Source organism: Talpa europaea (assembly GCF_964194135.1).
Source record: "Talpa europaea genome assembly, chromosome: 7".
Lineage (NCBI taxonomy): Eukaryota > Metazoa > Chordata > Mammalia > Eulipotyphla > Talpidae > Talpa > Talpa europaea.
Genome location: NC_140074.1, coordinates 122,770,193 through 122,792,142, shown reverse-complemented (window position 1 = coordinate 122,792,142; position 21,950 = coordinate 122,770,193). Strand labels below are relative to the sequence as shown.

Here is a 21,950-nt window from a genome sequence, read left to right as displayed (position 1 = left end):
CATTTGTTAAAAAGATTATTCTTTCCTCATGAATGTATGGGTTGGTAGCCTACTCTTCACGAAAATGTCTTAGAATGTAAGAGCAGAGCTCAGCTGGAAGACAGTCAGATAAAACTGGAATCCCAGAATCCTCCTGTCCCTAAGCCTACATTGAGGGGGGTTTGATGTGTCTTCTGGATCCAGTCTCAGCCACTAGGGCAGTGGTGTGCAACCTTTGCACTCCAGATAGCTTTGTTGCCTTCTGAACCTCCATTTTTCTGTGACCTGCTCCATTGGGTTCATAAACATAGGCGGAGACAGCAAATAGCTTTACTTCAGAAACAGAATGTGGAGTCTCATGAAGCCTCAGGAGAGGGAGGAGCAACCACTGGCTAGTGCACATTCCAGAAGGCCTAGAAGTATGTTTTTGTGCTTGAGTGTGTGCGTGTGTATGTACACAGTCAGTAACATTGATTCCCTGTGGCCCCAGAAGCACCACTGAAATATAGGAAGTGTGAGGCCCCTTGGGAGGAGTGAGCAGGGGCACCCTAGCCCCCCCCCATACTTGTGTACACACTTGTCCATTTTGTGTACACTGACCTCCAGCAGCAATTTCTGCGAACAAGAAGCATCTTTGACACCCAGTCAAGCTCTGGAGTAGATCAGACCTTGCACCCCACCCGAACCCTCTGCTCAGTTACTGTTGAAGAACAAAGTAGGACCTCATGTCAGCTAAACATGTCCCATGTTGCAGGGTACAGAGTCTTGGTGCCTGAGCTGCTTGAGCTGATGCGGAGCCCAGCCCAGTTCACCAGGACTCTGCTGCAGCCGGCCTGGGGAGATGATTGCCCACACAACTATTTGTGTGATTGAACAAACTCCAGATCCACAGTTAGCCTGTTTAGAAGAAGGTAAAAGGTGGAGTTCCTGTTCGCACTAAGTCCCTTTTCTCTTTTTTATGAGCTTTTTCACCTAAGATCCTGGCCTCCACGACTCACCTGCCCAGCCAGTCTGCCCAAGTCTGGACTGGAGAGAGTCCTTGGTGGGGAGCGTTGAAGGAGGAGAGCTGTGTGGGAGCTGTGGAGTGCCGTGGGTGATTACGAGCATGGTGTTTGTTTTGTTTCTTAAAAATCACAAAACAGTCTTCCATTCTTAACACTGCCCCAGTACCCTGAGGCATTCTAGCGAAAAGCCCAACCTGTCTCACAGGTTTCTTTGTTTAAAAACTTCTAGGGTGTTGTCGGAATTCAGCAAAGCCCAGGTAAACTCTGTGCCAACCAACGGACTGAGCCGAGAAGTGGAGACTCCCACCCTGCAGGTCTCGCTCTTCCCCCGCCACGAGGACACCAGCACATGCCTGCACTTTGATGTGCCTGCAGAGCCCCTCCCTGCCCAGGCCTCCACTGGGACTCCAGATGGTGGCCCCAAGCAGGAGCCACTCTTCCAGGCACTTAGCACCCTGGGCTCGAAGCCACTGGGCACGGCCCTAACTCTTCCTTCCAGGAGCACTTCAGGCCAGCAGCCTCCTAGTCCTGTGAGAGAGACCTCCAGAGCAGTTGCCCAGAGAAGTAGCCAGCAGAAGCCCCTGGAGGACGACAGAGCTGGCCAGAGCCTTGGGGTTCCATCACCCACAAGTGCGGTGAGTCATGCGAGCTGTTTGGGGAGAGGTCTTGGTGAAATGTCCTGGAGCTGGTGCAGTTTCCCCAGCTAATGACCTCAAGTGGTCTCTATTACCATCTTCCCATTAGCGCCCCTCTTCTACATGGTGTTGGTATTCGTAGCATCATGGCAATGGGACAAATGTTACTTGGTGTGTAAGGAGTGGATAGGATCAGCCACTGTGCTAATCACTTCCCATGGGCCTGTCAACTTCACATTGACCCTGTTGGAGAAGCTAAGTCTCATCTGATCACGGACTCTCAACTCCTAACCACTCCCACTTTCTAGCAGAAGACTTGGGCAAAGCACTTACCTCACTGAGTCTTGATTTCCCTCTTAGCACGGGTTAATATTAAACTGCTCTTTCCTAAATGTCAGGAGATGATATGTTCACTAATCACTTTTTGATTGTTCACCTATTAAGAGGAAAGTGGTAATATTTTAGATATGTTGAGCTACAGAAAATATATGACTAAAATTAATTTCACGTTTCTTTTGATGTTTTAAAAACATGGCTACTAGGACATTTTAAAATGACATATGTGCCTCATAATATGTTTCTGTTGGACAGCGCTGTTCTGGAATAAACCAGTCCAGTCTGTTGATAACGCAGGGGGCAGGGGTCGTCAGCCCTGGGAAACTCCTGGAGGGAGCCAGGACTCTTGGCTCAGGGATGCTGTAGTCAAGCCATGAAGCAAGCTCTTGGGCCTTGACACATTTGTTCTTATGCAGCGCTTGGCATTTCCCAAAGTTACTGACTTTTCTTGAGGGTTGGTAGGGAAGGTCTGTGTGTGATGTCTGCCCCCGCCATGGTGGGAGGGAGGGCAGCCGCTCAGGAACACTCAGGGTCGTATCCAGTTTGTGTTCTTTTACGTCTGGCGTCTGTCACTGAATGCTGTGACCATGAGCTTCATCTCTATATCTCTATCTCCATCTCTATCTCCATATATGGTGTGAGGCTGTAGTTCTTTCTCACTCTTCTCTAGTACTCCATTATAAGAAAACATCACAATGTGTCTATCCATTCTTCTGTTTATGGCCATTTGTGTTATCTCCAGGTTTTGGCTGTTGTGAAGACAGCTGCTGTGAATATGCCCATCTCTGATTCCGCAGTGGAACAGGGCAGGCAAGGCCTCTGCTCTTTAGGAAAATATTTGTCCTCATCATAATTACACTTGTAGTAAGTGCTGGGAAGGAAAAGTTTCTGGAGTGACTTCATATTTGTGGCATCTGGGTGGTTGTGAGTGGGGTTTCAGTTTAACTCCCAGTGGATGGCATGTGGTTCCCCTCCCAGGTAGAGGGATTTCCCAGGCAGTCCCCGTGCTTGACATGGTGAGGACAGACTAGACAGAATGTGCTCTTTTGAAAGTGGTGCACAAACCTCATGTCTCACTCCTCAGCGTACTCCTCCCTGAGGTTTAGCTGTGTACGGTGACCTGACACCTTTCACAACTCAAGGTAGCACTTCTCTGTCTTGGGTCCCTGGTGGCAGGTGTTGCTGTGGCTTAGAGCCCTGGCCAGTAGTGGTTTTAACAGTGCCACTGTTAAAGGAGCAGGACACAGGCCAGATGTGGTACCTGGTGTGAGCAGGTGTTGGAAAGGAGTAAGAGGGAGACAGTGTGCTCCCTCTCCCCTTTATCCCTGGTGGGGGGCAGAGCACAGGGCTCTGAACAGGCCTGTGTGCAGAAGCCCCAAGGGCCTGGTGTTCCCTCTGTTTTTCTCTATTGCTTAAGAGAACAAAAGGTTTTCCTAGAGTCTGTTTCCCAGTGGCTGCATCGGGGCTTCTCTCGTAACCCCTCTTCTCCAGGCAGAGCGGTGTCCTCACCGGTAAACACACGTCTTCACAGGATTCACATTTGTCTCCTTCATTGCAGTTCCCTCACTCTACCCTTGTTACTTTATGTTAAAGACATTTGGATAATCAAGATTTATTCCCTCATCTTCTGTAACTCTGCCAGGCACAAAGGAAAATAACCATCTAACCAGCTTTGCAGGTTCTAGGATGGGGGTAAGCACAGAAGGCCACGGAGCCTGGGAGGGTGCCTGCCCCACTGGGGGTGGGAGGGATGGAAGGTGGGGGTGAATGACAAAAGCTGAGTCTCAGGGCTATTACCAGGGCTGGGAGGTCACGGGATGTTCCAGGTATGTGCCAGGCCCCCGCGAGACTGCATGGACAGCCTCACAGTTGCTGGGGACTTGCTCCTCAGGCCCATTTTTCTTGGGAATTCCCCTGGGTCTCCATGACCTCAGAAGGCCTTGTTCAGAATGGAGTGATGTAAGTGGTGATCAATAGCCACCCTGACTGACACATTGTCCTGTCACTGGCCAGAGGAGGCACCTGCCAATTCCGAGGGCCCTTCAGAGGAAGCTGTCAAGTACCAACACTGTGAGGCTCCCCAATGCCTGACTCAGAACTTAACCACTCCATCTGGGCCAGCCCCAGCCCTGCCCCCCTTCCCCAACTATGGGAGCTGGGAGGGCAGTCTTGATGTAGGGGTTGGAAACAGCAACATGAGGGTGAGGTTAGTGGCACTTAACCGAACAGCTGTGCTGTTCCCAGCCCTTACGTGACTCATTTCCTCTGTGTAGACAGCCACTGGGGTGGCCCAGCCAGTTTCCTTGCCTCTGCTCTTCCACATTTAAACACAGAAAAGCAGGGAGGGCTTGAAATAGTAGGGTAAAGGAGCTAGAATCCATTCCCACAAGCCCCACATCCCCCAGCCAGTGAGCAATTGCAGACTCAGACGGCAACAGAAGGGGAGGAGCAGGCCAGGCTCCCCGGGAGCTCTGGGTCCTGCGCGTCCATGCCTCCCTCAAACCCTACAAGCAGGGCCAGAGCACCCTACATCCCTTTCACAAGTGGTGCTGAGACAACTAGAAATCCACCTGCAGAAGAATAAAGACGGCCCCTTAACTCAAAATAGGTCATAAACTTACAATGTAAGAGCTGAGAGGATTAAGTATTTTTTACTTTGGCTAAGGTAATGGTTTCTTAGATCTACTTCACCAATAGCACAGAGACAAAAGAAAAAATAGAAAAGTTGAACTTCATCAAAATTTAAAATGGCTGTGCTTCCAAAGAGCCCATCAAAGACAGCCCACAGAATTGGAAAAACTCTTTGCAGCTCAGGTACCTGGTAAGTACTGTCTGGAATATGTAAAGGACCCTAACAAGCTGAATCAGTTTCCTGGGGCTTCTGTAAGAAAGTACTGTTAATTGGATGACTTAAAACAACAGAGATGTAGTTCCTACTCATTATGAAGGCTAACTCCAAAATCCAGATGTTGGCAGGGTCCATTCCTTTGGCAGATTCTGAGGAGGAATCTGTTCTGTGCCTCGCTTAGCTTCTGACATTGCTAACTGCCCTTGGCATCTGGGCATACACGTGCATCCATCTGTTGCTCCATCCTCATGGGTCTCCTCCCTTTGTGTGTCTGTCTCCCTCTATACATGTCTTCTCCTTCCTGGTAAGGACATCAGCCATTTTGGATGAAGTGGCTGCCCTACCCCACTGTGATCCCACATTGACTAATTAATATGCAACAAATAGTCACACTCTGAGGTGCTGGGAGTTAGAACATCACTATACCTTTTGGGGGATGCAATTCAACCCATAACACAACATGAGAACAAACAGAATAAGGGAGCCAATTCCAAAATGGGTAAAGGACTGAAATAGGCATTTCTCCAAAGAAAATATGGAAAAGTACTCAGTGCATTAGACATTGGGGAGATGCATGTCAAACTCACAAGAGTGCTTCAGACCCACCAGAAACATCTGTAATGGACAAAAATTGTCCACATACAGCTGTTCCTTGGCATGCGTTGGGGGTTGGTTCCAGGACCCCCCTAAATACCAAAATCCAAGGGTGTTCAAGTCCCACATCTAAAATGGTTTAGTGTTTACCTGTAAGCTATAGCACACCCCTCCCATGCACTTTAAATCATCTGTAGATTACTTATCACACCGAACACAGTCTATGTACTACATAAATAATTGTTGTGCTGTGTTGTTTAGGGATTAATGACAAGGAAGAAAGTCTGTGTTTAGTATAGACACAACCATCATGGGCCTATTTTCAATCCATGGTTGGTTGAATCTGCTTTTGCAGAACTCATGGATTTGGAGGGCCAACTGTAATAATAAAGATTGAATTTGGGAGACATTGCAACCCCCCATGTGTGGCTGGTGGAAATATAAAATGATACAGCCACTTAGAAAAACAGTTTGGGACTTCCTCAGAGAGTTAGACATAATTACCACATGATCCATCAATTCCACTCCTAGCCATGTACCCAAGAGAATACAAAACAAGTTCACACAAAACTGTGTACATGAGTGTTCACAGCAGCACTATTCATAATAGCCAAGACGAGCAATCACCTATCAGGACATCGGACATATTCATATACATGGAAACATTACTTAGTAATAAAAAGGAACAAAGTACAGATGCAAACCACAACGCAGGTGAACCTACCTTGAAAACTATGCTGAGGAAAAGAAGCTGGTTACAAAGTCTGTGTGGCAGGGTAAGATTCGTTTATACAAAATATCCAACACAGGCATTGCCTTGAAGCAGCAGATTGTTGGTTGCCTAAAACTGGAATGACTGGGGGGAAGTAGGGAGTGACCGCTAGTGGGTGTGTTTCTTTTTGGAGTGATGATGGGATGGTTGTTCCACTCTGAATATACAAACTACTGAATTGTACACTTTAAATGGGTTAACTTTATGGTATGTGACTCTCCACAAAGGGGTTTGGAAAAAAACAATCTGCGTCTTTACTTTTTTTGCAATAGAAAAGCAAGAGCTGGATCTCAGAAGATGACTTCTATCGGCCTCCCCAAGAGCAGCCAGTGGAAAGTCCTCCAGATAACTCTCTAGATTCCTCCAGAGGGACCCCAGAGACAAGGCCCGGTCTCCGCAGGCATTTTTCTCAAGGACCAAGAAAAAGCTACTCCATGGGGGCCTTAGACAAAGCTTGCATGCCTTCCCCGGGACCCAGGAAAAGCCAGGCCACTGCCACGGCCCAGGAACATAAGAACTTCTGGGTGGTGCACCGCAGGCAGATGGGTAGGTGCCTCTGTGGGCCTGGGTGGCTTCTCTGGGCTGGGACGTGGCTCTGGAGAAAGCAGCTGCAAGACCCTGTTCTCCATTCCCAGCCCAGAGGTATCTTCCCTCAAGAAAAACCTCATTCCAATATGTAAAATAGGAACACTTTTCCTGAGAAATACAGGAGAGCGTTTCAGGAACGCTCATAAAATCTTAATTAAATCATACTCAAGACTGCCTACAGAGTACAAAAATACCGTGCACATATTGAAGTGGAAGCTATTTTCCCTGAAATGATCCTCTGATTCCTGTGATTATGCAGAACTCTCGTTTCTGTCTGTAGCCCAGCGCAAACTGTGCCTCCCAGCCCCAGGTCTTTCTGCAGCTCCTTCCCAAGGCCTTTATCTCAGGTGGTTTATGTAACACCTCTGTGGGGCCTACCAGGTCTGCTCTGCTCAGCGTCCTCTGTGTGCTGTTCACAGTGAGGCCAGCCTTGTCTCCACACCCAGTGAAATTCAGGAACCATCACCTCAATTTTCTGTAACCTTCAAAAACAGATGAACAAACAAACAAAAAAAGCATGCCCTCGAGTGGCTCTCCTCTGCTGATTGCAGTGACGCAGCAAAGAATTTGACCAGGTCCCTGGGGGCCTGGCGTGGGGAATGTGGGTAGAGCCCTGGTCTCCATGCTGCTTTCTCTTAGGCTGTTCCCGCGGCCGCATGATGGCTGTACCAGGCCAGGGAAGGGGCACTTTGTACCTAGGCCAGCAGGTTCCTGGAGGGTAGGGAGACACTGTAACAAGGGCTTGATGTCTCCCGGGCTGGTCCTGGCGTGGAGAAGACAATCGTGTGTCTTTTGGACTCATGGCAGTATCAAGCAGCGTGTATACACATGCACGTACTACTCAGCAAACATGTCCTGAGCACCTGTGGCATGCCAGGCATTTCTCGGTGCTGCAAACTGCATGTCCATGTCTTCATGGGATTTATACTCTAGTGCAGGGGGCAGAAAACGAGAAACAAGTGAATGTCTAGTGTGGGTGGTGGTAGTAACTGCCGTGGGGAGCAAGAATCAGACAGGGTGTACATTCTTTCCCTGTAACAGGAACATACTTGACGTATGTAGGGAACAGTAGAGGCTGGAGCAGAGGCGATTGAGATGGGGGTGGTGAGGGATGAGGTCAGAGTGATGGAGGCCTACTGGGCCAACAGGGGACTTTGGCTTTTACTGCGAGGGAGCCAGCAGCCACTGCAGGTTTGAGCAGAGACGTGATCTGCCTTCTTTTAAGTGGGTCGTTCTGGCCCAGGGGCAGAGGGTTCCTTTAGGAGGTTGCCATAATCTGGCCAGGGCTGATGGTAGATTGGAATGTGAGGTGGTGGTGAGAGTCTGGGGATGCCAACAGAATGTGCTGGTGATTAGATAGGGGTGTGAAAGAAGGGGGGCTCCCAGGATGGTGACCCAAGCAGCTGGATGGATGCAGTTTGCCATTTTATGAGATGAGGCACATTGGGAGACGAGTGGGAGAATTGGGAATGGGAGAATCGGGAACCCATTTTTTACCTTTGAGGAGTGTGTGAGATGTAATGGAGCAGGTAGTGATCTGAATCTGAAGTTCAAGGCTGCAGGTAGAAATTTGAGAGTTATTGGCATCAAGCCTCAAGTGCAGGTAAGATCAGCTGGGAAGTGGGTGTGGATGGAGAAGTCCCCGGACTGCGCCCTGGGCGCACCAGTGAGAAGTCAGTGAGGGAGGAGGCGAGTGCCCCAGAGACAGAGTGGCCAGTGGGGGTGGGGAAGGCAAGGTGGGGAGCCAGGGAAGGAAGGCTCAGCTCAGGCCAGTGATGCTGATGGCCTGAGGTTTAGAGACCAGGAGGCCCTTCCCAGACACTGTTTCAGTGGCACAAGGAGACAAGGCCTGATCGGAGCAGGTTCAAGAATGGATGGGAGCAGGGCAGCTAGAGACATTTCTGGTCCCCCGTGCCCCCAGGGGTGTCTCTCTCTGGAAAGGGAACAGAGAAACAAGGCAGCAGTTAGAGGTGTGATGGAGTCCAGAGGTGTTTTTAAAGATAGGCAATATAACTGTGAGTTTGTGTGCTGCTGGGAGTGAGCCAGTAAAGCAGGGAGAAAGCAGGGACTGGTAGAAGGAGGGAGAAAGGCTGGGGAGGCACCCTTGTCCCGGAGTAGGCGGGTGGGGGAGGTGTGTTCATCCCTGCTGACAGCAGGGGTTCTGAGTGTGGGTACAGATGCTGGAAAGGCGAGGTGCGGTGAGGGGCATGTGGAGGTAGTCTTTTGAGAGCTTTAGTTTTCTCAGAGGTATTCAGGAGGAAGGTCAACAGCTCAGGGTGAGGCAGGGACATTCCCACCCGGCCCCACGCCCGGTCTGTGTTGGGGTAGCAGTCACTTTGTCCACACCCACTACCGGACCTCAGCCTCTGGGGGTTTTCTTGGCTGGTGAAGGGGCAGGCCCATTGTCTAAATTGCCTCCTTCTGCCTCCAGGGCTGTCCAACCCCTTCCGGGGTCTCATGAAGCTGGGCACAGTAGAGCGGCGAGGCCCAGTGGGCATCTGGAAGGAACTCTTCTGCGAGCTGTCTCCACTGGAGTTCCGCCTCTACCTGAGCAACGAGGAGCGCACCTGTGTGGAGAACTGCTCCCTGCTGCGCTGTGAGTCTGTGGGGCCGGCCCACAGTGACGGCCGCTTCGAGCTGGTCTTCTCGGGCAAGAAGCTGATGCTGCGTGCCTCCTCCCAGGACGAAGCGGAGGACTGGCTGGACCGGGTGCGGGAGGCCCTGCAGAAGTGCCGGCCCCAGCAGGACGACGAGTGGGTGAACATCCAGTACCCAGACCAGCCTGAGGAGCTCTCAGAAGCCCCCCAGGGTGGCCCTCCCTCCCACTCAGACCTGCTGTCAGAGCCAGAGACCGTACCGGGCCCAACATTCGATTGGTCCTCTGCCCACGTTCCCGAGCCAGATGCTATTAAGGAGTCCCTTCTGTACCTGTACACAGATAGGACCTGGGTGCCCTATATCTTTTCCCTGTCCTTGGAGTCCCTGAAATGCTTCCGCGTGAGAAACAATGAGAAGCTGTTAAGTGACAGCCATGGAATTGAGACCATCCGAGATATCCTGCCAGACTCGAGCCTCGGGGGCCCTTCCTTCTTCAAGATCATCACAGCCAAGGCCACCCTCAAGCTGCAGGCCAGGAGTGCTGAGGAGGCCGCCCTGTGGAGGGACCTGGTGCGCACGGTCCTGGCGTCCTACTTGGAGGCGGCCGAGGAGGCCGTGACACTCGGTGGGAGTCTGGATGAGAACTGTCAGGAGGTGCTGAAGTTTGCCACACGGGAGAACGGCTTCCTGCTGCAGTACCTGGTGGCCATCCCCATAGAGAAAGGCCTCGACTCCCAGGGCTGCTTCTGCGCAGGTGCGGACTTGCTGTCCTGCCATTTGGCCTGCCGGCCACACTCGGCCTCCAGGGGGGCCCTGGTTTTGGCTCTCCATCCCTTCCTGCCTCTCCAGGAGTGCCCCTGTCCCACTCCAGGTGGTAGTACAGCAAATGAGGCTCTGCTTCTCCCCAGCACCGACTGGGGCCAGCACCCCTGCTTGTGGGACCCCCCGCCCTGCCCCCTCCTGCTGGCCCCTGCTGAGGGGGCACCCGTGGGTGGCAGCGCAGTTGCCTGCTGCCTCTGCTCAGGAAGCTCAGGCCATCACCCCTTTGCTGTTGTTGACCATATATTCTCTGGGAGCAGGGGCACAGTGCCCTTCCAGGTATTTTTGCATGTCTTTGCAAGTGCACACAGTTTTTTGAAACTACAGAAATGGTCCCATACTTGGTAAATGTCCAATAGAACTTTCTGTGGTCATGAAAACCTTACAGATTTGTGCTGACACATAGCTGCAAAGAGCGTGTGGTTACAGATATTTAAAATGTGGCCAGTATAACTAAGGAGCTGAGTTTTCGATTTTATTTAAATTTAGCGTGTTTAAATGGGTACATTGCTCCGTGACATGGTTTTTTCTACTTAATGATACATTGCAGCTATTATTCCAAGTTAGGACATCTGCTGATCATTTCATGATCATCATCAGATCTAATTCTTCTACACCGGGCACTGTGCCAGAGGCTTTATTTGGATTGTTTGAGTCAGTCTTCACAAGAGTCCTATACGATTACCTCTATTGGTCGCTGAGAAAACTGAGTCTCGGGCTGGTAAAGTACCTTTTCCCAGGTTCACAACAGAGCCAGCACAAGGATCTTAATGGGCAAACCCAAGAAGCTATGGTAGCCCAGTCCCCATTAGCCTGTCCACACACTCATTTTTCAGGGCTGCATGATACCCCACTGTTCACCTTCCATTTTTAGCTCTTCTCCCCAAACCTGACCCCCTTAACAACCCCTCGAGCCATCAGGTTGAACTGTGAAGAGGTCACCCTGCTGCAGAGTGCCAAGCAAGCTGCAGGCTGAGCCATGGCTTAGGAGCTAGTCTCTCGGGGTGGAGCTGTGGGACGAGAGGGGAAAGCATGCTTCATCGTCTGAAAGGAAGTGGTCTGCGGTAGTGCCCCTGGAGCACAGGAGAAGCTGGGCAGAGCAGAACTTCCTGCAGAAAACATCTTCAGGCCACTACTCATGCCAGCCCCTAACATTCACAGCCAGCCTATGGGTGCCAGGCTCAGGCAGGAGGCCAGGATCACAGGCCTTGGGTGTGTGAATGCTGGGGGGACAACTCTCCCCATGCCAGCTACCCGCCTGTCTGCCAGGAAGGCTGTGAAATGAGGGAGGGAGCTCTCTCCACCTGCAAGCGCAGCTCAGCAGCCAGGCACACAGCAGACACCATTTGTATGTCATAGTTTACAGGGCACTTTCAAATCTTGTAGCATTAAAGCTTGTAATAAACCCACAGCATAGCAAGTAATTGCTGAAGTTTACAGATGCCAGAATGGAACTTTGGAAAAGTTCAGTGAAGGTCAGGATGAGCCTGGTAGGCAGAAGAACCAGCCCTTCGAGGCCCAAGGGACTCTTTCCCCTGGCCCTGTGGGAGGCAGGGTGTGTGCACAGAATTTGAGCCAGCCCTTTGCTCTGCTGTGGGCACACCCCACTCCCACTGTCTGTCACCATGGAGGGAGGTCCAGCAGAGGACTGGAGCTAGACCCTGCACCACTGTCCAGAGGTATCAGGCAGCTCTGTCTTCAAGCTGGCACCAGGCAATGTCCAGACTGCCTGGACATTGGTTACCACCTGATTACCCCTGGCCCCAGTAGCTGTCCATGCCCCCGCCTCTGCTTGCCGAGGCCCTGAGTTGCTTCCATTTCTGGGCCCCAGTGGAGGAGTGGACCTAGAGGAGGCTGGCATCAGTGAGCAGGCAGCGAGCACTGACCAAGGGCAGCTAGCGAGGAGAGAACCCAGCCTCTAGAACCAGCCCAGCCCAGATCTGAATCCCAGCTGTGCCATTTAATCGCTGTATGACTTGGCCGCTTTCCTGACCACTCTGCTACAATTTCATCAGCTGTAAAATGGCAATAATTTTTATAGCTCTTGTTGTAAAGATTAATTAATAGGATTGATTCTGAGTGTTGGAAATATGAGCGATGGTTGTTTTTATCTTTGTACTCTTTATACTTTCCTGAAATAGCTGGCCCCTTTGTGCCACTCTGGCCTCTGCGTTAAGTAGGAGCTGACTGGCCCCGAGTTGCTGACTCTCCCCCTTCTGCTCCCCAGGCTGCTCCCGGCAGATCGGCTTTTCATTTGTACGCCCTAAGCTCTGTGCCTTCTCTGGCCTCTATTACTGTGACATCTGCCACCAAGACGATGCCTCAGTGATTCCAGCCAGGATCATCCACAACTGGGACCTCACCAAGCGCCCAGTAAGTCTCACGTGCAGCCTGTCGCGTCATGGCGGGCTCCTGAGTGACAGGGTGGCCACAGCTCTGCTGCCTCTGGCCACCTGTTTGGAGGAGTTTGGCTCCAGGAAAGCCAGTGTCACTGGTTCGGGCCCCGTGGTGCAGACCAGGAGGAAAACGAGGCCCTGGACAGAGCTCTGTCAATACCTGCCTTAGACCTCAGGTGGGAATCTACAGCAGATTCTCTCTAATTCCCTGTGGCCTCAGACAAAATTGTTGAGGGCATCAGCAACTAGAGAGGTATGATAGTATGATAGGAAGGATAACTGGATACAGGATGGATGAGTAGATGGATGAGTGGCTGAATGGATGCAGGTGAGTGGGTAGCGGCACAGAGGGTGGGGGATGGCTGGCGGGGGGTGGATGGATGTGGTGGCTGGGCAGGCTCACCAGCTGACTGCACTTCCGGTGGAGTATTACCCCTTTCTGTGCCTTTATTTACTTACACGTCTAATTTTTGGAAAGCTGGAATTATCCTGAACTCGTAGTGCTTTATAACATGCTTCGTTCACTTATATAGACATCAGATACTTTTTTATGTTCACCAAATGCTTTTGATTAAGATGTATTTTAAGATCTTTTTCTTCTTCCCCAGTTGAGCTTAGCCACGTATCTAATTGTGTTACCACAAGCAAATTATCTGACTTTGGCCTCCTTGTCTGTAAAGGGGGATTCATAGCATCTGTCTCAGGGTCGCATGAGGACTAAACAAGACAGTAGCCACTGACCACCCAGTGCTTTATATTATTCCCTTTCCCTCTCTCAAGACCTGTCACACCTTCTGCCCCCAACCCGCTTGGTCAGGGTTTGCCTCAAGGCACACAAACTTGGCTTTCTCTCGAAAGCAAAGACCTCTGCTGAGGCGCAGAAACCCAAAGAAGAAGCTGCTTGCTTCTCTCAAGACGCAGGGCCTGCTAGCCTCCTCGTACTCTTAACATGGGGGTGTGTCCTCCCCCTCCCAGCACAGGGAGCAGATTCTCAACCCCACCCCTCTCAGGAACCCCCAAAGGTGTCAGCTTCACTTTGGCTTTTTGGTCGATTACCTCATCCTCACCCCTGCCCTCGGTGTTAAGTATTTTACTACACAGAGAAAATTAAACCTCAAAATCACCACAAATGCAAAGAACCCTATGGCTATAAAATACACTCAGTATTTACAAGATCCAGACTCATCTGAGGGATGTCTCCTCGTTCCTAGCTGTAATCCTTGTGCCACTTCCTTTTTCCAACTAGAAAATGACAACACTTCCCTAAGCATATCTGAGCTCAGGAAACAATCCAGCTCTCTGAGAAAGAAAAAATCAAGCTAGAAAGTGGTCAGCTGTCAGGTTTGGGGCCCTGTTGTTCACTGTCACCACCCTGGTGGACCTGCTTATGCCAGGCCTGCCTGCCACCCGGCAGGATGTCAGCCCAGGACAGGACTTCTTTCTTTGTCTCCACGCGCATGGGACAGAAACAGTCCCTGTGGAGCACGGAGCCCCTGCCCATCTGCAGTGCTTGGCAGTCTCCAGCCCATTCCTCTGTGCCCTTTCCCATGCACCTCACTCTAGGCCTCAAGCTGAGTCTGGGGAAGGGCAATTTGACCCGAGTCAGACAGGCTTTGCCACTGGGCCCCCCACAGCTGGGGCTGGCACCTCGGTACTCTGGTAGGTGGGAACAGGAGTCCTCCTCCTGGTGGATCTGGGAGACAGGCCAGAGGCCTCCACAGCCTCCAGGTGACAGTCTCCTGAGGACCCTGTTACATTCCCTGGCCCTCCAGGGGACGGTGGAGCCCAGCAGGCATGCACGGAGTCTGATGGCAGCCTCCACTTAATAGTGGGCCCACTACGTGCCGGAAGCTTACATGTGTATTTATCTAAACTCAAAATATCCCATGAGGTAGGTGCTTTTATTTCCCCTACCACAGATAAGGGAACCTAGTCACAAAGAGGGTAAGTGTCACAAGATCACACTGTGAGGAAGTGGTGGAGCCAGGATTCAAATCCAGTTCTGACTCCAAAGCCCAACCCCTGACCACTGCACAGCAGTGGCCAGTGGAGAACATCAGCTAGTCCGTCCTTGTCAGACAAGGAGACTGCAGGAGAGGGGCTTCTGGATTGGTATGGCAGCCGCCTGCTCGGAGACAGCATTCAGTTAGGCCTGGGCTCTGCTTTCTCCAGGTGGGTTGGATAAGCCACATTAGCTTTTCTAGGCCTCAGTTTCCTCAGCTATAAAATGGGACACTCCCCATTGAGTTTATAGGAGGATGAAGAAAGGATGTAGTTGAGGTCCTCAGCCCAGCACCTGGCAACAGGAGGCGCTCATAATTGGATTTGGCGTTAGGTAAGGGTCAAGGGTAGAACCTCCAGTGCCCTATCAATTGAGAGGGGCTGAGACTGATCACTCACCTCCACACAGAGACTTGGGGGAACCCCAGCTGGTACTGCTGGCAAAACCTGCGGAGCTTGGGAAATCTCGAGTTAAGCCATGTCTGATCTGTGGCTTCCTGTGCTGGGAACCTGACTCAGACCAGTCACCTGGTTCCTGAGTGGGCCCAGGGGGCAGCGCTTATTTCCTGTGGGCTGGACTGTGGAGGCTGGGAGGACAGGAAATGGTGGGAAGGGCCTGGGAGGCCTGGGGGTCGAGGGGCATTGACCAGAGCATCCCCTCCTCTGCTCCTGTGGAGTCCAGGCATGGTCCGGGAGGACCAGCAGCTGGTGCCATGGAGGCAGAGCAGAGGTTTGGGCGTCAAAAATAGCAGCTCAAGTTTTGACTTTTATGAGCTGTGGACCTTGGCCAAGTCACTTCATCTCTTAGAACCTCAGTTTCCTTATCTGTAAAGTGGAGACAGCACTACCTCCCGTGGAGGGTGGTTGCCAGGGGAAGGGGGCCGGGAGTAGGTATACAGTGCCTGGCCCAGGAGCACTGGCCAAGTGGTGGTCCTCTCCCACCTCCAACGCCTGCTGGTGTCCCCAGATTTGCCGCCAGGCCCTGAAGTTTCTGACGCAGATCCGGGCACAGCCCCTCATCAACCTGCAGCTGGTGAACGCGTCTCTGTACGAGCACGTGGAGCGGATGCATCACATTGAAAGGAGCCGGGAGCAGCTGAAGCTCCTGGGTGACTACCTGGGCCTGTGCCGCAGTGGAGCCCTGAAGGAGCTAAGCAAGAGGTGAGCACCCGGGATGCAGGCACACGCACGCCTATTGCTCACACAGGCATCCTCTTGGGAGAGACGCGAGACTGGGCAGAGATCGCCTTCCCAGCAGTCCTGGGGAATTGTCACATGCTTTGGGAGTGACGTGTCTTTATTTATGTATTCATTTGTTCATTCATTCATTCTCAATATGGGCTGAGAACATACCAAGTGCTCAGCACCCAGCTAGGTTGTGAAATACAAGGCCTAGCAAGGTGGACCCTGAGCCGTGCCCTCTTGAAGGGGAGGCAGATAAGAGCCAGCAGCTAGACCAGGGGTGAGAGCACAGGGAGCCCTCGATGACAGAGGTGGGTGGTCTGACCCAGGTTGGAGCACGGGTGGGGCAGGAGACTGCCTAGAGGAGCTGACATCTAAGGTGAGAGCGAAGAATGAGTAGGTGGTAGACAGGAGAAGCAGGGAAGAGTGTTCCAGAAAGAAAGTGATGCACATGGCAGGGACACAAGGCACCTGGGAAACTTTGGCTGCAGCAGGAGGAGGTGGGGAGGGGTAGTGGGAGAGGAAGGTTGGGAGGCCAAGCTGACCACCGGGTGCTGCAGGGCCCGGCCTACGCCCCAGCCAGTCCTCTGTCCAGGCTGCTCGGCAGTGTCCATGCAGCTTCTCTCCCCAAATCCTCCAGGAGCGTGAGAGTGGTATGGGGCCCTCAGAATGCCCTTAAAGCTTCCCTGCACCCATGTCCTCAGGGCCTTCAGTGCTCAGCAGTGGAGGGGGCGGAGGGGGTAACACCTGCTGTGGGGCTGTGCTCTCCGACCTTCAGCTGCCACTCCTCTCCCCAGGCTGGTGCAGGGGCCTCCTGTCTGAAAGGCTGCACCTCCTCAGGCCTGGCTACCTTCTCCCAGGGGCATGACTGGTGGGGAGGGACAAGGGCATGCCCTGAGCGGGTCCCCCTGGGGCTCAGAAGGCAGGGGCTGCTGTCGGAGCTCTCTCCAGTCAAGGGCAAAGGCTGGCTCCTCGTGGTCTCCCACAGCAGCCATGCGAGCCTTGGTCTCCTCTGAGGGGCCTGCAGGAACAACTTCTTTGCAAAGATAGACAACATTCAGACAGTGACCCTCTGGCTCACTGCGGGAGCTTCGAAGACTGCTCCTGGGAGACTCTGCTCCCCTGGATCGTCAGCTGGGCGCCTGGTCTTCACTCACACCATCCTTCCTGAGATTCCCGGAGCCAGGTCACTGGGGTCTGGGGTCAGGTGGAACCTCATCACCCCGCCAGCCCAGGGTCTCTGCAGACCTGAGTTGAACAGGTACCTGCAGGGCGGGTCCCATGCTGGTCGCACCCCGTCTGGCTGAGATTGTTTGGTCATCCACTGTCCCATCCTTGGGGGGCAGCGCTGCATACCTGCTCTGAGGGATCAGGGCTGTGGCTGGGAGCAAATCTGCCAGCACCCAGGCCTCTGTGTGACTCGGGGAAGTTGCTTCACTTCCTTGGGCCTCAGCTTGTCTATAACTGGGTCAATCATGCCTGCGTTCAAGTGGCCTTGAGTTAAGGGATGCGTGAGAGGCTCAGACAGCTACAAGGCCCCAGTCAGCATGGCATGTGCCGAGAGGGAGGGCCCAGAGGCCAGGGAAGCTCCCGGAGGATGTGGCATCTGAGCTGAGCCCAGGAGTTTTCTTTTCTTCATTAAAAAATAATAAGCTCTTCTTCTTTACAAAGATAGACAACAGTCAGTATAAAAGGGAAGGAAGTAGAGAGTTTGGATTCTCATCCCCGGTCAGTGTGGTGGCATCACGTGCGCAGTTAGCTGGGGTTTAGTACATAACTGAAGAGAAGAGAAGGGAGGCCTGGCATGGGTGGCTCAGGGGATTTGTGATGTCCGGCAGGAGCAGGGCTGGCCAGGACCCTTGGGGGGCTCAGCGCAGCTGAAATGTGGGTGCAGGGCCTGCCCTGGAAGGTGCTGTGAGGCACAGCGAGACATTTGGATCTTATTCTGCCAGCAGTGGGAGCCACTGAAAGTTTTGCATGTGGGACTGGAACGTTCTGATTCGGTGGGGTCGGGGGAGTGTTTAGAGAGATGAATTGGCGGCAGTGGGCGTAGTAATCCACTGCAGGGTGTAGTGATCTGTCTGGGGAGGCGTGGAGGCTGGGACAGAGTCCACCACAGGGTAGGTGAGGAAGGCTGAGAGGAGTGGACGGATCTTGAATGTGGGAGGAGAAGTGAAGTTCCCTTCGCTAGTGGCAGCCCCTGGCCAAGTCCTCTGCGAGAAGGGGGACTGGAGGCCTGGACACACCTCCAAGGGCCAGACAAGGCCAAGGGTGTCCTCTCAGGTCTTTGTGGAGCCTTCCCGTAACCCCACAGGAGGGTCTGCCCACTGCACCTCAGGTGCTTCTCCCGCCAGCCTGGGAAGGGGGCAGAAGAGATACCCACGCAGGATGGGGCTGGCACCCACATCCTCCAGCCCCCACCAGTGCCCTGTCTGCCCATCTCTTCACTGGTTACAGAGATTTAGAGGCAGCCTCTCCCCTCACCTTTCACCCTCCTCCAGAGAGCCCTACTGTTCCTCTGGGCCCTTCCTCCGCCTTCCTTCAGCCTCACGCTAGAAGAGGCCAGAGAGGGTCTCCTCATTGTGCAGGCCCAAAGTAGGCCTGGGGTGTGGGTTCCACCCCTGGAGGCTAGGATGAGAAGTAGCCTCTCCACTCTGGCCTCAACTAAATGTGGAAAAACCAGCTATAAGGCCTGACTGAGAGTGTGACAGGCCCAGGGTACAGTGACTTGCAGGGAAGGCCCTGCGCTGGGCTGGCCCAAGGGCTTCCATGACTGGACAGAGAGCAAATGACAGAGATGACTCTCCATCCATATCAGCCCCACCCTTCCTGCCAACTCAGGGCCGGTCTGCGCACACGCGTACACACGTGTTTTCCTGGTGATAAATGGTGACTTCCTGAAACCTGGAAGTTTACTGGGGAAAGCAGTTTGGTGGACTGAGTGACCAGTCAGCAGCGTCCTCACCTCACGTGGCCTGCCTGGCTACTTGGTGGGACTTGCCATCTTTGCCCAGAATTGGGCTCTCCCTGGACCACAACTGAGACCACAGGGTGGGGCATAGCCAAACTCCCATTCCATATGCCCCAGGGCCTGGCACCAACCTGCCCCCCCCCCCAGATGTCTGGGCAGGTTTGCAAGCCTCCTGAGACTTGGAATAAACTTCCCCCACTCCCAGTTTCCACACAGACACAGCAGGCCAGGCAGATGTATCTACCAGGGGAATTTCTGCAGGTGTTTCCTTTCCATCCCCCACTAAATAACCCTTGGGGTGCCTTTGGTGAAAGGGAAACTAGAGCGGGGTTGGCGGTTCAGTCCTTGTCCTGCCTCCCCTCTTCCCCCCTGAAATGGGATCTGCATGCTTTGGACGCCTCTCGGTTCCTCTCACGTAGCAATGAAACCAGCTGCTTTAGACCAGGGACTCAGGCAGAGGCCACATCCTGTGTGTTTCTGTCTCCAGCACTGTCCCTGGGGTGTCATGGTGGCAATAGTTAAACAGCCAGTAGGCCTTCACGGGGTGGATAAGGACTTGGGATCTGGTACCAGGCCCCTCCTTTCAAATGTCAGCTCTGCCCCTTACTGTGTGACCACAGGCAAGTTACTTGACTTCTCTGTGCCTCCATTTCCTCTCCAAAATGGGGATTATAAGAGGACCAACCTCACGGGATTATTATGAAGATAAAATAAGTTAATATATGTGAAGGTCTTGGCCCAGTCCTGGTACCAAGTATTAACTTTAAACCTCCTCTTTATCACTATTTATATACACTTATTTTTTTCATAACTTTAATTTTCTTCAGCTTTATTGAGCTTTTATCATTGACAAAATTGGAAGATATCTAAAGTGTCCATCATCGTGATAATTTAATGGCTGTGTACATGGAAAAGGATTCCTCCCAGCTGCTTAATTAACACACCCACCACCCTCATCCATTCATTCATTCATCTCTTAGATTTTTTTGGCAAGAACATTAACATTCAAGTTCTACTTTCAATAAATTCAAACATATAATACAGTGTTAGCAACAACAGTCGCTAATTATTCATTGTTTACAGTGTGCTAAGTGGGCTCTGTGCCAAATGCTTTAAATAAATGACTCATTCTTCGAAACAGCTCCATTTCTCAGGTGAGGAAACCTGCCGTCCTGAGAGTAACTTGCCCAAGGTCCCTGCAGCTGGTCGCCAGGAAGACCAGGCCCTGCCCAGGCACTGGCTGCTCTGGGCCCGCCCTGACCCCCGAGCAGCTCGTGTCTGGTTAGCTGGGCTGAGGGAGTGAAAACAAGCCAGGGTTGGCCCCTGCCCTGGAAACCCTTCTAAGGAAGCTCTTGTGTTTTCTGTGAAGGCTCAAGCACAGGAACTACCTCTTGGAATCGCCCCACAAGTACAGTGTGGCTGACCTCCAGCAGGTGAGAATGTCAACCCCACGCCTCTAGAAGGACCTCATTCCTAGAAAAATCAGGAGGGAGGGAGGTGGTCAACTTGGGAAGGGGGTTCTGCAGTCTTCAGCTTTTCAGCACCTCAGACCGCTGTCCCGCTGCCCCCACCCCTCTGGAATAAGCCCATGCTCCTCAGGGCCTCCTTGGCCCCTTCCCCGCGCCTGGACCCATCCCGTGCCAGGAGGGCAGAGGGAGGAAAGGCCCCCCAGCATGAGAGTTTGGGACAATCTTCAAGGGAGGGGCAGCGGATGTTGGTATCCAGAGCCCACAACCCAGCACCCTCCATGCACAAGGTCTGGGCACCTGCGTTGCTCAGCCGGATTCGGGGACATTTTCCTGCCCAAGTGGGAAGAAACTTCTCTAGGACTTCTTGGGGGAGGGTGCCATGAGCAGCAGTGGCGGCCTCGGCCTCCCACAGCTGCCTAAAGGCCCCTGGCACCTGCGCTTGCCCCAACAGATCGCAGAGGGGGCGTATGAGGGATTCCTCAAGGCCCTGATCGAATTCGCCTCCCAGCACGTCTACCATTGCGACCTGTGCACCCAGCGCGGCTTCATCTGCCAGATCTGCCACCATCACGACATCATCTTCCCCTTTGAGTTTGACACCACGGTCAGGTATGAGGGGCCCTGGCCAGCTGGCCCCAGCATTCCAGGGGGGCAGCCCCAGAGGCATCGTGGGGGAACATACTGCATGTCCTCTCTGTGCCAGTGGCATGGGGTGGCAAGGTGGTCCTGGCAGCTGGGACCATCTCAGGGCAAGGTGAGCCCCAAGACTCCCCTGCCTCCTTGAGCCATCTGCCTGCCCGGATCAGAGGAGGCTGCCAGCTCTGAGTGGGGCCTTGGGGCCTCAATAGTCATCTAAGAATGGGGTGAGGAAGGACAGGCTGTTACTGTCCTGGGCTGCTGGCGCTAGGCCTGGCACAAGGTGGGCACCTTGGGTGGGGCCTGCCTCTGCCTAAGCTACTGTCTGAGCCTTCTTTTCCCTATTATCACTCATGATGAGGAGCCTCTAAATGGAAACTTTCACCCACCAACCCTCCGTTCCCACCCACATGGGAGCAGAAGACTGAGCTGCTGGGCACACTCATTGCTTTTCAGGAGGTGTCTCCGGGCCCGGATTCAGCCCCCAGGCAGACCTCGGGCTGAGTGTTCTCAGCATAGGCAGCAGTTCAGTGAGTCTCCAGCAGCATTTATAAGAAAGCAAATAGGATAGAGAGCACCAGCCTCTGCTCTGTGACTTAGGGGTGCGGTGTCACGAGAATCTCGTTTGGAGCGGAGAGGAGGGGCCTGGAGCCCCGGGTTGCCTCGCCGTGGGTGCTGGCTGGACCAGGCACCTCCCGCCAGGGCACAGCAGAGCTCTCCTCTCCCCAGGTGTAGCGAATGCAAGACCGTCTTCCACCAGAGCTGCCAGGCCGTGGTGAAGAAAGGCTGCCCCCGCTGTGCCCGCCGGCGCAAATACCAGGAACAGAACATTCTCACCTAACCCCGGTCTCCTGTCCCCCCGAAGTGGGGCACAGTTTCAGCGCGGCCACCCAGCTGGGCTGGCCATCAGGCCGGGCTACTCTCTGAGGTGTCCCAGCTGTCCCCCCTTGTCAGGAAGACTCCCGGTGTGGCCAGAGCCAGAGCCAGAGCCCTGGAGGAGGCCCTGGATGATGCCTGTACCCCATCTGCTGCGGGGGCGGGGGGGAGCGGGGGCGCTAGTCAGGCCCTGCTCACCTCGCCTATACCTGCATTAGGGCTGTTCAAACACTGTGGAAACAAGAC

The 21,950-nt window shown here is 53.1% G+C and overlaps 1 protein-coding gene across 1 annotated transcript in view; it reads left to right on the top strand.

The window, feature by feature from the left end:
* The window catches only part of PLEKHM1 (pleckstrin homology and RUN domain containing M1), a gene marked incomplete at both ends in the record, with an annotated part of 35,565 nt that extends 13,896 nt beyond the window's left edge, over positions 1-21,669 (top strand). The window contains 8 exons of the mRNA XM_084237262.1: positions 1,213-1,618; positions 6,441-6,714; positions 9,188-10,108; positions 12,401-12,546; positions 15,538-15,731; positions 20,093-20,156; positions 20,644-20,801; positions 21,558-21,669. Coding sequence (XP_084093388.1) covers positions 1,213-1,618; positions 6,441-6,714; positions 9,188-10,108; positions 12,401-12,546; positions 15,538-15,731; positions 20,093-20,156; positions 20,644-20,801; positions 21,558-21,669 — 2,275 coding nt within the window. The remainder of the gene's footprint in view (positions 1-1,212; positions 1,619-6,440; positions 6,715-9,187; positions 10,109-12,400; positions 12,547-15,537; positions 15,732-20,092; positions 20,157-20,643; positions 20,802-21,557) is intronic.
* Between the last annotated feature and the right edge of the window lie 281 nt (positions 21,670-21,950).